The 13,973-nt window shown below is 53.8% G+C and overlaps 1 protein-coding gene across 4 annotated transcripts in view; it reads right to left on the bottom strand.

Annotated features, from left to right (window-relative positions):
- Positions 1-1,488: 1,488 nt before the first annotated feature.
- Positions 1,489-13,973, bottom strand: part of DHX37 (DEAH-box helicase 37) — a 32,391-nt gene continuing 19,906 nt past the window's right edge. The window contains exons 15-27 of one of the 4 annotated variants that reach the window (XR_776024.3): positions 13,188-13,420; positions 12,297-12,408; positions 9,808-9,914; positions 9,377-9,565; positions 8,411-8,535; positions 7,967-8,083; positions 6,760-6,932; positions 5,723-5,837; positions 5,424-5,561; positions 5,105-5,199; positions 4,940-5,013; positions 3,553-3,682; positions 1,489-3,318 (exon numbers count right to left, since the gene is read on the bottom strand). Coding sequence is in view for 3 of the 4 variants with exons in the window: in XM_010599800.3 (XP_010598102.1) it covers positions 3,233-3,318; positions 3,553-3,650; positions 4,940-5,013; positions 5,105-5,199; positions 5,424-5,561; positions 5,723-5,837; positions 6,760-6,932; positions 7,967-8,083; positions 8,411-8,535; positions 9,377-9,565; positions 9,808-9,914; positions 12,297-12,408; positions 13,188-13,420 (1,662 nt within the window). In the remaining variant the exon portion in view is untranslated. Of the gene's footprint in view, positions 3,319-3,552; positions 3,683-4,939; positions 5,014-5,104; positions 5,200-5,423; positions 5,562-5,722; positions 5,838-6,759; positions 6,933-6,970; positions 7,401-7,966; positions 8,084-8,410; positions 8,536-9,376; positions 9,566-9,807; positions 9,915-12,296; positions 12,409-13,187; positions 13,421-13,973 lie in introns of those variants that run through there. The other 3 variants (XM_010599800.3, XM_064272054.1, XM_023539205.2) reach the window with 3 other exon arrangements.

Raw genomic sequence — 13,973 nt, 5'->3', positions numbered from 1 at the left:
ATGTCTGGAGATTTGTTAGGACTCAGCAAGTAGCTGCACTCATGGTCACACAGCCAGATCAAAAGGGACAAACACCCAGGCAGGTCCGGAGGGGCCCACGGGAGGCTCCCTTCTGTTCTCCTTCCAGGAGGGTCACACCCAGCACACTCTCCCCCAGCACATGAGCAGCGCTTCTGCCCAGGGAAGCCCGCTAGAGACTTAGCAGTCAGCACTAGCCCCTAATTAGGTAGGTGATTTGAAAATATTTTCTCCCATTCTGTGAGCTATCTTTTCACTTTTTATACTGTCCTTTGAAGCACAAGTGTTAATTATGGTATAAACGTATCGCACAATACTTTGCATGCCTACCACGCTCCAACATTTCAGCTTGCTGGAAGTAAAGCAGGTGTTCAGGAACTGGTTTGCACTGAGCCACTCTAATCAGGAGTCAGAGGGAACCCTCCCTAAATCCAAGTTCCCAGCCCCCAGCCCCGGGCTCACCGTGCAAGCAGGCCTTTCTGGGAAAGCAGTCTCAGCCTGTTCTGTGCACTCTCTCCTGTATGGCATGTAACTATGCAGGACCATGCTGCTCAGTTTTGCCATGTGATTTCTCTTCACTAAGTGTACACGTCCTGAACACTCCTTCACGTTAACAATCGTGATCACGGTGGATGGCTGCAAAGCATTTTGGATATGCTTTGTATTAGTGTCCAGAATATGGACTCGCGGGCAATGGGTTTGGTTTTGGCTTATCCAGAATATATAAAGAACTCTTACAACTCAACACTAAAAAGACAAATAATCCAATTTTTAAAAAATGGGTAAAGGATTTGAATAGATATTTCTCCAGAGAAGACACACAAATGGCCAACAAGCACATGAGGATGCTGGTCATTAGGCACCAGGAAAATGCAAGTCGAAATGAGATACTGCCTCACACCCACTGAACCCAACCCTGTGCAGTGGAGTCGATTCTGACTCATAGCGACCCTACAGGACAGAGTAGAACTGCCCCATAGAGTTTCCAAGGAGCGCCTGGTGGATTCAAACTGCAGACACTTTGGTTAGCAGCCGTAGCACTTAACCACTACGCCACCAGGGTTTCCTCACACCCACTAGGATGGCTATTACCAAAAGGACAAATATAAGTGTTGGCAAGGATGTGGAGAACTGGGACGGCCCTCATACACTGCTAGTGGGAACGTAAAATAGTGGAGCTGCTGGAGAAACGTTTGGCAGTTCCTCAAAACGTTAAACATGGAGTTACCATATGACCAGCAATTCCACTCATAGGTATATACCCAAGAGAGCTGAAAAGTATGCTCACGCAAAAACTTGTACACAAATTTTCATAGCAGCACTACTTAACCAAAAAGTGGAAACAACCTAAATGTCTATCAACTGATGAACAGATAAACAAAACATGGTATATGCACACAGTGGAATATTATTCAGTCATAAAAGGCATGAAGTACTGATACATGCTACAACATGGATGCAAGTTCAATGAAAAACACACACAAAAGACCACATACTGCATGATCCCATTTATTTGAAATATTCACAATAGGCAAATCCATAGCAACAGAACATAGGTTAGTAGTTGCCTAGGGCTGGGGAAAAATAAGGGGGTGACTGCTAATGGGCACAGGTTTTCTTTTGGGGAATGATGAAAACATTCTGGAATTAAATAGTGATGATGTTTACACAACTCCAAAGACTCCAAAAAATCTCTTAATAAAAAAATAGTTCCCTGATCATATTTTCTTCCTTTGCCGTGGCGGCTGAGTGAAGGACAGGAGAAGCAGGGCAGGGAAGTCAGCTAGGAGGCTGCTTCGGTACCCAAGAGAGAAGGTGGTTGAGAGAATGGCTTCCACATATACTTTAGTGCGTGGTTGGAATTTTCTAGAAAAGCTGGCGATCAGGATTTTTGAGTGGGAAATAACCCAATTCTGGATGTTAGCAAGGAATTAAAGCTTTCCTCAATCACGGTGTGAGTGAAACAAAATGAGCCTGCAGGCTGCCCTGGGCTGTGGGCACCGCCTCTGAGGTAGCAGTAGCTGAGCTCCAGGGAGGGATGTGGTGTGAGAAGGCCTGGGTTGTGGGGGGAATGAGACCTGAGCACCTTGTCTAAGGGCAGGAGGGGAAGAGAGACCCTGCCAAGGACTCTGGGAGCCACCTAGGACGTAAGAAGCCCCGACAGCAAGTGTTGTGAGGCTGCCAGGCTGGCAGACAAGTTGAGCTCAGGGAGATGGCAAAGTGTCCACCTGGGTTTTTTCTGAGTCTGCTGGACAAAACCATCTGGGTGGAAGGAACATTGTCATGTCATAATTCTTTCTTCACCAAAGCTCCGCACCTATGGTGAGATGCTGACCTGGCGCTGGGCCCATCCTGGGTAGGAGCTGCATTCTGGGTGGGCCAGCCAGGCTCTCACCACGGAGGACTGGGGCCTTCTTATTCCTCATTCTCCCCCAGGGACCTCCTCTGCCCTCCACCTTCCTTCTCTGCCACCAGGGAAGGAAGCTCGGGCGGGAGCCTTTCTTTAGGCCCACAGAGCAGCTGCCATGCGTGGGCACCTACCCGGTACAAGCCCTGCCCTTGGCACATGGCCGAAGTGAACAAGGATGTACTGCATCAGGAAGAAGTGAACACGGACGTACCACGTGAGGAGCTGGCCATCTGGTCAGGGAGGACAGATGCCCCAGTCCTTGTGGCCACAGCACAGGAAAGGTCCAGTGGCCACTTGGCTGTTTTCACAGAAGGGTGTGGAGACTGGGGGAGGCCCTTGGCCAGGTCCCCAAGGTCAGAACAGAGCTATCCACTTGCCTCAGGCCAGTGCCAGGCACTGGGGTGACCCCCCCCCTCCCCACTGTGGGGACGGTGGCCCCACCTTCAGGGAAGAAACGCAGCCAGGATGCCGTGAACAGCACCTCTGGACAAGGGACAGACACTCTGCTGCTTCTGAACTTCCAGCCCTGTGACTAATGTGGTCTGAGAGCATTTAAACACGGTAACCAGCAGGTGAGATAAAACGGCTCATTGCATAACAAACAGTTACAAAGATGTCCCAGTTGGGGCAGTCTGCCTGGACACAGCAGGCTTTGTCCAGAAACCGGCTGAGATGAACAAGCATCTCCAGTGGCCTGACCTGCCTCCTGGGAGCAGGCTGGGGGCTGGAGTCACCATACTGGACACTGCCTCCTGCCAGCCCTCTGGTCTCCTGACCAGTCCTCGGTCCACAGCCAGGTGCCGATCAGCGGTCAGAGGTGGGAGGCCAGGCTTTCTCTACGTCGGGGTGCATGGCCTGAGGGAGCCACTCGCAGTACTCAGCCAGCAGGTCTGCGGGGTGAGGGGAGGACAGCGTGTTAGAGGTAGCTCTGAACTCAAGGGCCTTCCAGAGAAGGGTGGCAGAGGAGGCCAGCTGTCCACTGCAAGAGCCCAGGCCACAGCCGGATGTGGCAGTTCCTCCCACCAGCCCCAGCTGTCTCTGCACAGGGTACAGCCCCCTTCCTCAGAGGGCCCCGCCCGGTCCATCCCGCCCCCTTGGCATGGGGCACCCTTGGTCCAACGCACATTTGGGGTTTTTCTTCCAAGCTGCCAGCAAGGCGTCGCGGCAGTCTGCTTTCTCGGCAACCAGAGCTTTCAGGAGACTCTCTGTCCTGGGCTGCAGCCTGCCAAGCGGGGAGCAGGGTATGGGCCATCACTGCCAGGTAGAAGCCGGAAGCAGGGGCATGAGAGCAGGGTGGCAGCCCCACCGAACCAACTGTGCCAGGAGAGGAGTGAACCCTGCGGGTGGTCCAGGAGGGGCCCCATTCTCGGTTGTGCTGGGGGGGGGAATAGTCTAGACTTCCCCTTCTCCTGCCACCCCTCTTAGTCTCCTAGTGCTGCTTTAACAGAAAGACCACAGGTGGGTAGCTTAACAGAAATTTCTCACAGTTTAGGAGACTGGGAGTCTGAATTCAGGAGAAGGCTCTCTCTGTCTGCTCCAGGGAAAATCCTTGTCTCAGCTTCTCTAGTGTTCCTTGGAGATCTCCATGTGGCATCTATCTTGTCCCCACTCCTGCTTGCTGGCTTTTGCCCAGTCTGCTCATTTTATATCTCAAAAGGGATCGGCTTAAAACACACCCTACACGGATATACCCTCACTAACATAACAAAGAGAATCCTGTTCCCAAGTGGGATCACATCCACAGGTTACCAAAAACCCTTGCTGTCGTCGATTCCAACTCACAGCTACCCTACAGGACAGAGTAGAACTGCCCCATAAGTTTTCAATGAGCGGCTGGTGAACTTGAGCTGCCGACCTTTTGGTTAGCAGCCAAGCTCTCAATCACTGCACCACCAGGGCTCCCATATCCACAGGTTAGGGGTTAGGATTTACAACACAGACTTTTGGGGGATGCAATTCAATCCATAAAACACTTCTTTGTGCCCTCTGATCCAGCCATACTGCCCTTCCTTCAGGCGAGCAGGACACCTCCTGCTAACACTTGGTAGCTCTGTGGTAGGTTGGGTAGCATTTACGTCCACCAGGAACCTTGGAATGTGACCTGACTTGGAAATAAGCTCTTTGTAGATGTAATTAATTTAAGATGAAATCATACTGGAGTAGGGTAGGTCCTAAATCCAATGACTAGTGTTCTTCTAAGAGAAAAGAGGGAGGTTTCAGGGACACAGAAAAGAGACAGCCACGTGAAGACAGAGGCAGAGACTGGAGTGATGCCACCAAAAGTCAGCAGAAGCCAGAAGAGATAAGGAAGGATCCCCCCCCAGAGCCTTCGCGGAGGGAGCGTGGCCCTGCCGACACACTGACTTCAGACCCACAGCTTCCAGGACGGTGAGAGAATACGCGGCTGTTCTGTGAGCTGCCCACCCCGTGGTGACTTGTTATGGCAGCCCCTGGACACCCGTAAGCTCCCTCCCCACCCTGCCACCATGGTGCGCTCACAACTGGCTGTACCTGGCCCATGTTTTTAGCATCGTGCTGGGGCGGGACAGCAGACAGCCGTGGTACGAGGCCAGCTTGCAGAAGACCTAGAGAGACCATGGGAAGGGGTGGGAGACCGTTTATCTCCTGCCCACAGAACCTAAGAAAATGGCCGAAGGAAGCCACCTGGCCGCCTACCTGCCCTTCCAGTAGAAACCGGGCAAAGTGTTTGTAGCGGTCGATGCCCTCAGGAAAGTCCACCTGGACCTTGGGGAGCGGCCAGCCAACCCGATCTGCATGGCAGGAGCTGGTGAGCACAAGCCCAGGGAGGAACACCCCACCCGCCCCTTGACCGCCCTCTCAGTGCTGGCCCTAAACACCAGGCCCTGCCCATCAGAGGGAGGAGGCCTGGGGTGACCCTTCTGCAATGCACACCTCCTGGGGGCAGGGTGTGGGACAATGACCCCAGAGGCCCAGCTGGCAGTAAGGCCGTGCACTCAGGAAGGGGCCCACTCACAGAACACGCTGCCACGGTGGCACAGCACGCGCCCCATCTCAGGGCAGAACGCGGGGGGCGGCTCCTCTGCAGGTGGCCCGAACTGGCAGTAGGGAGGCAGGAGTACGGGGATCCACTGCACCTCCACGGCCGAGACACCTGGAGCACAGAGGGAGCCTGGGGTCACAGCAGGCCCACTGCCGGGGGACAAGAGCCTGGTCCTCCTCAGGGCCCACCAGGCGCCTTCCTGGCTGGGGGCCCGTGGACACCGCATGTATGAGCCCCGGGAAAGGCAGGCCAGGCCGGCCACGGCTTCGCACCTTTCATGTACATCTTGGTGGTTTCCACGATTTCCTGGTAGACCACAAACTCGGGGAGCTCTCTGAAGAGGACAGAACTGGGGTGGATGAAGACAGGGTCGTCGAGGAGGGGGGTCTGCGGACAGAGAGAGCGAGTGTGCAAGGGTCCGGGAGAAAGGCAATCGCTGGTGCCCTCCCTATGTGCTTCCTCCACATGAAGATTCAATCATACGCTCTCGGCCAAAAAAGCGAGTGTTATCAAAAAAAGTCGGGGGACAGGGAACACACAGAGAATCCCTGATGGAGCGGGAGAAAAGTGGCATGCAGACCTCAATTTCTAGTAAAAAGACCAGACCTGATGGTCTGACTGAGACTGGAGGGACCCCAGAGGTCATAGCCCTCTGACTCTCTGTTAGTCCAGAACTAAAGCCATTCCCAAAGCCAACTCTTCAGACAAAGATTAGACTGGACTATAAGATATAAATGATACTGGTGAGGAGTGTGCTTCTTAGCCCAAATAGACACATGAAACTATGTGGGCAGCTCCTGTCTGGAGGCAAGATGAGAAGGCAGGGAGGGACAGGAGCTGGTTGAATGGACACGGGAAATCCAGGGTGGAGAGAAGGTGTGTGCTGTCACATTGTAGGCAGAGCAACTAGGGTCACATAACAATGTATGTATAAGTTTTTGTATGGGAAACTGGAATTGTAAGCTTTCACTTAAAGCACAATTAAAAAGAAAAAAAAAAAGGTCGGGGGAAAAGAACCTAACTTGCAGAAGAATATGTGACTGGGCCAGGTGTGCCTAGATGCCAGGACTCAGACACAATCCTTGTCTCCCCCATCCCCGTGGGAATTTTCCCAGAGGCTGCAGGACAAGCGACTGAGGACACGCCCACCCAGGCCCCCAAGGGTCCCGTCAGCCTGCCCCTGGTTATGTGCTCAGAGCCACGTGTCCGGAGTACCCAGGCTGGCAGGACAACGGGCAGGGGTGGAGGGACAGCCCCAGGGCTCAGTGGCTGCCCCACTGTCCCCACCCCACCCCAAGTGGGTGCCCACCTTATAGGCATTCCTCCACTTGTCATCCAGCAGCTCCTCGCTCTGGACCCTGCGTGCCAGGTGGTCACCCAGGCCGGCTGTCACAATCTGTCGCAGGTAGGTTACCTGGCTCTCAGAGGGTGGCTGCATCTTGGGGTCCATGAAGAGCTGGGCCTCCGGGCACACGGCATTGACTGGGGGCGACCAGGCAGAGGTAAGGAGCAGCTGCATCGGCAGAGGCCTAGGGCCTGGGCCAGCTCTGCCGTGGACCTTTCAGAACCTCCCATGCCACAACTTGTGGTGACCCCACGTGCTACAGAGTAAACTGCTCCATAGGGTTTTTCTTAGCTGTCATCTTTATGGAAGCAGATTTCCAGGCCTTTCTTCCATGGTGTGGGTTCGAACCACCAACCTTTAGATTAGTATTCAAGCACAAACCATCTGTGCCACCTAAGGACGTAAATCCCTTAGCCCCAGTGAAAGCAACAGACCTGCTGAGCAGAGACCCAAGATACAGAGTCTCCTCTACAAGCAGGTGTGATGAGGGGAGAACGTTCCTTCCTCATGCCTTCCCGTGGGTGCTGCTGGTAGGGAAGTCATGTGTTGATGAGCCAGGTACAGAATCTGGGACAAGGGGCTTAGATAGAGGGAAGCGGCTCTGCCTGAGAGAAGGGAGAGAAACCTAAGTTTGGGGGGACATCCTGGAGGAAGGGAAGTGAGGCAGTGCTTTGGGGCCCTGCTGCTTCAAGGCAGAAGTGGCAGAAAGAAGAACGATGGGAGCAAGACCAAGGAGGGAGGTGGGTCAGAAATGGATTTGTTTTATACTGAGGTATGCAATGAAAATCCCTTCCTGCCTCCCCTACAAAACTGTTGGTAAGTTTTTTTTTTTCCCCCATTGGTAAATTTTTTAAAGAGACAGAAAAGCAAAGAATTGGGAAGCAAGCAAGCACATGCTAGGGATAGGACATGAACACAGAAGGCCTCAGGGACTCAGCCACCTGAGACCCAGCTCCCGACACATGCTGGAAGCTTCCAGCCCACACCACAGCCCAACATAGCTACAGACAGGTCCAGACACCCCCCTCTCATGCCAGGGACAAGCTCTGAAGGGATGCAAAGCCAGCTGCTCTCCAACTCTGACGATGAGCTAGCCCTCTGCATGGCTGGCCGTGGTACAGGAGGACAGGAGGGAAGCAAACCAGGCTGGGACCCACTTGGGATGCCCTACCTGCGGTGGTCAGCTGGCCTCGAAGGCGCCGGATCTCCATCATGGCCTTATACCGTAGCCCGTTGGCTTCACAGAACTGGGGTGAGCCACCAGCGAACTCCCAGGCTCCCACGGCAGCTGTAGGGTGATTGGGGAGCTGAGGGGTGCTTGTTTACAGCCTCCACCAGTCCTTCGCCCCTCTGCACACCTGACTAGCTACCCCCATCCCAGCCCCACCACCTGCACCCCCCACTGGCCACCCCTACTCCAGCCCCTCTGTCTACTCTCACCCCCCACCTGCCCCTCACCCACTGGCCACCCTCACCCTAACCCCTCCGCCTCCCTCCGCTGGCTACGCTGACCCCAACCCCTCCGTCCACCCTCACCCTCCATCTGCCCCGACTGGCCACCCCCATCCCAGTCCCTCACTCCTCCACCTGCCTCCCACCCTGGCCAGGCACGCACCCAGGAGCACCATGAGGTCTCCCAACAGCAGAGAGGCCCCCTGCCCCGCCCAGGTCCTCCTCATCTGGGCCACACGGGCCCGCTTGCCCCTCAGTGTTGCGAGCTCCTCGTCGCTGGAGGCTGGTCTGCAAACACATACACCACCGGGTTACCGCCTGGCCACCCTCAGGGCTCAGGGGCAGGAGACACACTCACCAACCTGGACGGGTCATAGAGAGGCCACAGCCCGATGGGTCCTTGATTAACACAAGTGAATTCTTAAGCTCAGCTCAAAATTCACCGCCACTGAGACAAGAAATGAGGACGTCATGGCATTCTCACATGGCACGTGTGGCTCAAGAGGCAGAGCTCTGTCCACGACGCCAAGTGCCCTCTCCAGGGGTGTTTGTAAGACATTCACGACATACAAGGGCCCGTCTTGGAGGAGTTGGAGGTGCCTTCAGAAGTGCTGGCAGAAAGGAACTTTTGTATGATCAAGCCGCAAAAGGCAAGCACACAAAGGAGGGTGTCTCTCGAAGCCATTGCGCCATTTCATTAGGAAAACATTAATACTTGCTCACTCTAGGAGCTAGCATGTAACCATAACTAACTATAATCTGAATCTCACTGTATCTACAAGACACTAAGTACATTTTTATAATTTTTGATACCATCCTTTCAACAGCAGTGTCTTTCCCTGGTGGCTGTTTTAAGTGGATTCACCGCAAGTGGCCTTTTTCTGACATCAAAGACTCTCCAGTTTTCAGGGACTCCCTGTGGCCTTTTTCTGACATCAAAGACTCTCCAGTTTTCAGGGACTCCCTGAGACCCAAGTCTCACCATCTCACTCAGTGTGAGATGGGGTTACCATCCCATTGTGAGGCTTAGTGCAGGGCTCAGAGAGGACGGAAGGCCTGCCCGAGGTACCCCTGTATTCTCATTAGGCCCGAACACGGCCCTCCACACTTCCCAGGCCCAGCCTCACACCTGTCCAGCTCCTCGAACAGCTCGCGCACCGTCATGGCGGCCACAATAGCGATGGCATAGGGCAGGCAGCCGTGCTGCTGGCTCAGCGCCAGCATCTTAGCATAGCGGGGTGCCACAGGAAACGTGGCCATGGTCCTGCCCAGCAGGGTGATGGGGCAGCTCACCCGGGACCTCTGCAGCTGCTTCACCCTGGAGGATGGAAGTGTGCAAGGGATTAGGCTCCCAGAGGAGATTCTAGAACCAGAGCCAAGAGGCCCTGGTGCTCAGTCAGCTCAGGTGTGTGTGTGCGTGCACGCATGTGGGCTGTGCGTGTGCGTGCACAGGCGCGAGTGGAGTGTGCGTGCGTGTGCGTGCGTGTGGAGTGCATGTGCGTTTGGAGGGGCCAAGGACAGGTAGAAACTGGGCCCCCACCCTGCCCACCCAGCCCCTACCTCTCTGTTTTCGGGGGCGTCTGCAGGGCCCCCAGTGAGATCAGCAGCTCCTCAGCGGCAATGAGGGCCTCTACAGAGGGAGGGGTCGGGAAGGGGAAGTTGATGACCTGGGGACATAGGAGACAGCAGGAGACAGGACTGAGGGCAGGGACACACGCCTGGGGACCGCCTCCCACGGGCCTCTGTGAAGGTGAGGTCACGCAGGGAGGGATCATGCAGCACCTCAGAGCCCAAAAAGCACTCTGCATCTTGCTCAAGAGGAAGGGAGGCCACTGAAGACAGTTCAGCAGAGAAGTCACCGGTATCACTTACTAAAAACCCAACCCACTGCTGCAGAGTCGGTTCTGATGCGTATCGACCCTGCGGGACAAGGTAGAACCGATCCACAGGGTTTCCAAGGCTCTCATCTATACAGCGGCAGACTGTCACATCTTCCTCCCTCGGAGCAGCTGGAGGGCTTGAGCTGCCAACCTTTTGGTAAGCAGCCAAGCACTTTAACCACTGTGGCACCAGGGCTCCTTAGGGAAAGGCATTAGAAATGGCTGCCTGTAAGACACAACTATTGGTCTCTATTCATCTGTAGCAAAGGAGAAAGGAGAAAACCAAAGACTCAAAGGAGAAACTAGCCTGTAGGACTAATAGTCTACATGAACCACAGCCTCATCTACGCTGAGATCAGAGGAACTAGATGGTGCCCAGCTACCGCTACTGACCGTTCTCATCAGGGCTACAATAGATGGACCCTGATAGAATGAGAGAAGAATGTGGAACAGAACCACAAATTCCTAAAAACAATACAAAAACAAAAAACCAGGCTTACTGGACTGGTTGAGACTGGAGGACTTGCTGAGACTATTGCCCTGAGATACTCTTTAAACCTTAAACAAAAACTATGCCTTGAGATCATCTTTTAGCTACATAACCGATTGGCTCACAAAAAAAGAGTATCATCTGTCAGTTCTGTGCTCCTACAAAAAATTATCTATGAAACTAAAAGGTCAACAATTATTTTAAAACAAAGATGAAAATGTAAGGGAGCAGGGAAACTAGGTTAATGGAAGCAGAACTACCAGGATGGAAATACTGAGAATGTTCACACATTGCGAAGAACGTAACCGGTATCACTGAACGATGTGTACAGAACTCGTTGAATGGGAACCTAAAACGCTGTGTAAACCTTTACTGAAAATGCGATAAAATACTGTGAAAGAAAAAAAAGGCTGCTCAGAGACAGACTGTCTGAGTTCAAACCCCTGCCCTGACACTTTCTAGCCCCATGACCCACAGCCAGCTACGTCTCAATGCCTCAGTTTCCCTGTCTGTATAATGGGGGCGGAAATACTAGTAACCAACAGCTCCTAGGGTAACATGGGGGAGTCCCTGGGTGGCACCAATGGTTAAGTGCTGAAGTATTAGCTGTAAGGTTGGCAGTTCAAACCCCCTACAGGTGTCCTGAAGGGCAGGCCTGGCGATCTTCTTCCAAAAGGTCATAGCCTTGAAAACTCTGTGGAGCACAGGTCTACTTTGCACACGTGGGGTCATCACGAGTCAAAATTGAGTCACCAGCAGGTAACAACAGCAGGATAACACAGAGGGGTGGTGAGCACATACTTGGCACCCGATACATCACGGCTGCTCCTACTTGTAGTAAGTGGAAAAAAAACAAGCCCAACAAAGCACGCAGAGCACCCCGATACTCAGAAAGCTGCAGCAGTAACGATGCACTAACTGTGGGGAATGCCACTGGGGAGATGGGCCGCAAATGGGGACAGCGGTTATCTCCAGGATGGGCTTCACCTTCTCTGTGCTGAAGTACCGAACAGCTGTGCCTTTGTAAGCATTACGTTTGCAATTGGAAAAACCAGTGAGCGTATGCTTTTCCTAAAAACAAGACAATTCCTGGTTCTGTCACTTGTTGGGTGTGTGTTCCTGGCACTTGTCTGCTAAATGGCGATCCAGGTGTCTACCTCATGGGGGGTGGGCCTGATCGAGATGCTGTGGGCAGCCCCCAGCAGGGCACAGGACACTCCCTAGAGCAGGAAGAGGGGGCAGCTCCTGGCTGGTGGGTATGCTAGGACATCCCTCTGTCCAGAGGAATGGGGCAGAGGGCTGCAACAGGTGATCCTGTGATCCCCAGGACATGGACAGACACTACGAGCAGGCACGGGACCTCACATCCCAAGTGGCCTAGCTCCAGGTGCTCAAGGGCGACGCAGCTCACAGGAGGTGGGAGGCCACAGGAGCATCCGCTGATGCAACGTCCTGCAAGAGGCTGCCCCCACTGGGTAAGCACTGCCAGGCTCAGCTCCTGGACTCCCTGTGCCATGGGGAGGCGGGAGCAGACCCACAGCACAGGGAACACCACGTGGACCGTACCGCTATGGGGGGCTGGGCCACCCTAGAGACCAGACTCGAAAACAGCAGCCTCTCCCAGCAGTGGGAAAGCCAGATGCAGCAGGGCGGTGGCAGGACCTGGGCCTTTGGCTGACCTTCTCAATGTTGAGAGCTTTCATCTGAAGGATCAAGTCTTCAACGGGCCTCCGGGTGATTTCAGGAGGAGGGAACTGCTCAAAGTCACCGAAAACAGCGGAGGAATACAACCTGTGGGACAGAGCACGGCCAGTAAGTGCAGCCTGAGAGCTCAGGTTGACACCAACGCTCAGTGCAGCATCATGGGTGGGAACAGTCTGAGTTATCCATGGCTGAATGGATAAACAAAATCTGGTTTACCCACACAACAGTGTATTACTGGGCCTTAAAAAGTAATGAAGTTCTGATTCATGCTACAACGTGGATGAACCTTGAAAACATTATGTTGAGTGAAAGAAGCCAGACACAGAAGACTGTGTTACAGGATTCCATTCATATGACAGGTCCAGAGTCGGAAAATATACAGAGACAGAAAATAGCTTAGTGGTTGCCAGGGGTTGGGGATTAAGGGAAACGGGGAGTGACCGCGGATGGGTATGAGGTTTCCCTTTGGGGTGATGGAAAGGTTCTAAAATCACAGTGGTAGTGGCACAGTGCTGTGAATATCCTAAAAATCACTGAACTGTGCCTCTAAAAGGGTGAATTGTGTGGTATGTGGATTTCCTCTCGATAAAGCCAGAAACAAAACAAGGAAACAGCAGCCAAGAAGGAGGCCTGACTTCCATAGCAGGATAAGGAAATAATGCAAGTATTTGTGAGCCAACAGGAAAAGGGCTTGTGGAGCCTCCCAAGGGCACAAGTCTCCAGAGGAATACAGGACTCCCTGCTGAGGGGAGGGGCAGAGAGTGGTAGGAACAGCTGGGATGTGCTCCCAAAGGCCCACCCTTCCTTGCTCCCCAGTGGACGGCATTTCAGGGACCAAGTCTGGGACAGAAGTCCCAGGTGCACACCTGTAGCAGTGGCCAGGCTCTGTTCGCCCGGCCCGGCCTGCCCGCTGATCAGCCGATGCCTGGGAGACCCATGTGACGCGGAAGGAGGACACGCTGGTGACACGGTCATAGTAACGCTTCTTGACCTTCCCGCAGTCCACCACGTACTTGATGCCGGGGATGGTAAGGGATGTCTCGGCCACATTGGTGGCCACAACACACAGCCGTGTCCCCTCTGGGGGTGGTGTGAAGACCTGGGATTGGGGAGGGGTGGCAAGAAGACAGCAGAATCAGGAAAGCATCCACAGGAGGGAGGCAGTAGTGGCTGAGGGGCGAAGCCAGGAATCTCTCTTCATCAGAGTGAGGTTAGTGAGGCTGGGTGAGGCCGGGGAGGGCACAGATCAACAAGTCTCCCCACTGGCCACAAGGACCCTGAGGCTAAAAACAAGGGAAGCTTTTGTAGTCTCCAAGGAGGAGATCTCAACACACATTCAGAAACCTGAGCTTAAAGTTTAAAAAGAACATTGCCCATGGGCATTTGCAAGAAAAGTGTGTCACTGTAAGTTGCAGTGCTCAAGAATCCCGAGATGTCCGGACAGACAGGTGACACACGCGGGGGGAGCTGGGGTCACGGGGAGCATGGCGTGTGGGTCACCCACCTGCCCAGCCTGGCCCAGCGCTGTTAGAGGGGCATGGGGCCACCGGAGCCAGATCTTTCCATTTCTCCCAAGAAAAACAAGAGATCGAGAATTTTACCGCAAGTCTCCTAATTCTCAAACGTTAGCAATGGGTCCAATTAAAAAAAAA

The sequence above is a fragment of the Loxodonta africana genome, chromosome 19 (assembly GCF_030014295.1).
Source record: "Loxodonta africana isolate mLoxAfr1 chromosome 19, mLoxAfr1.hap2, whole genome shotgun sequence".
In the NCBI taxonomy this organism is placed as follows: Eukaryota; Metazoa; Chordata; class Mammalia; order Proboscidea; family Elephantidae; genus Loxodonta; species Loxodonta africana.
This window is presented reverse-complemented; position numbering and strand designations above follow the sequence as displayed.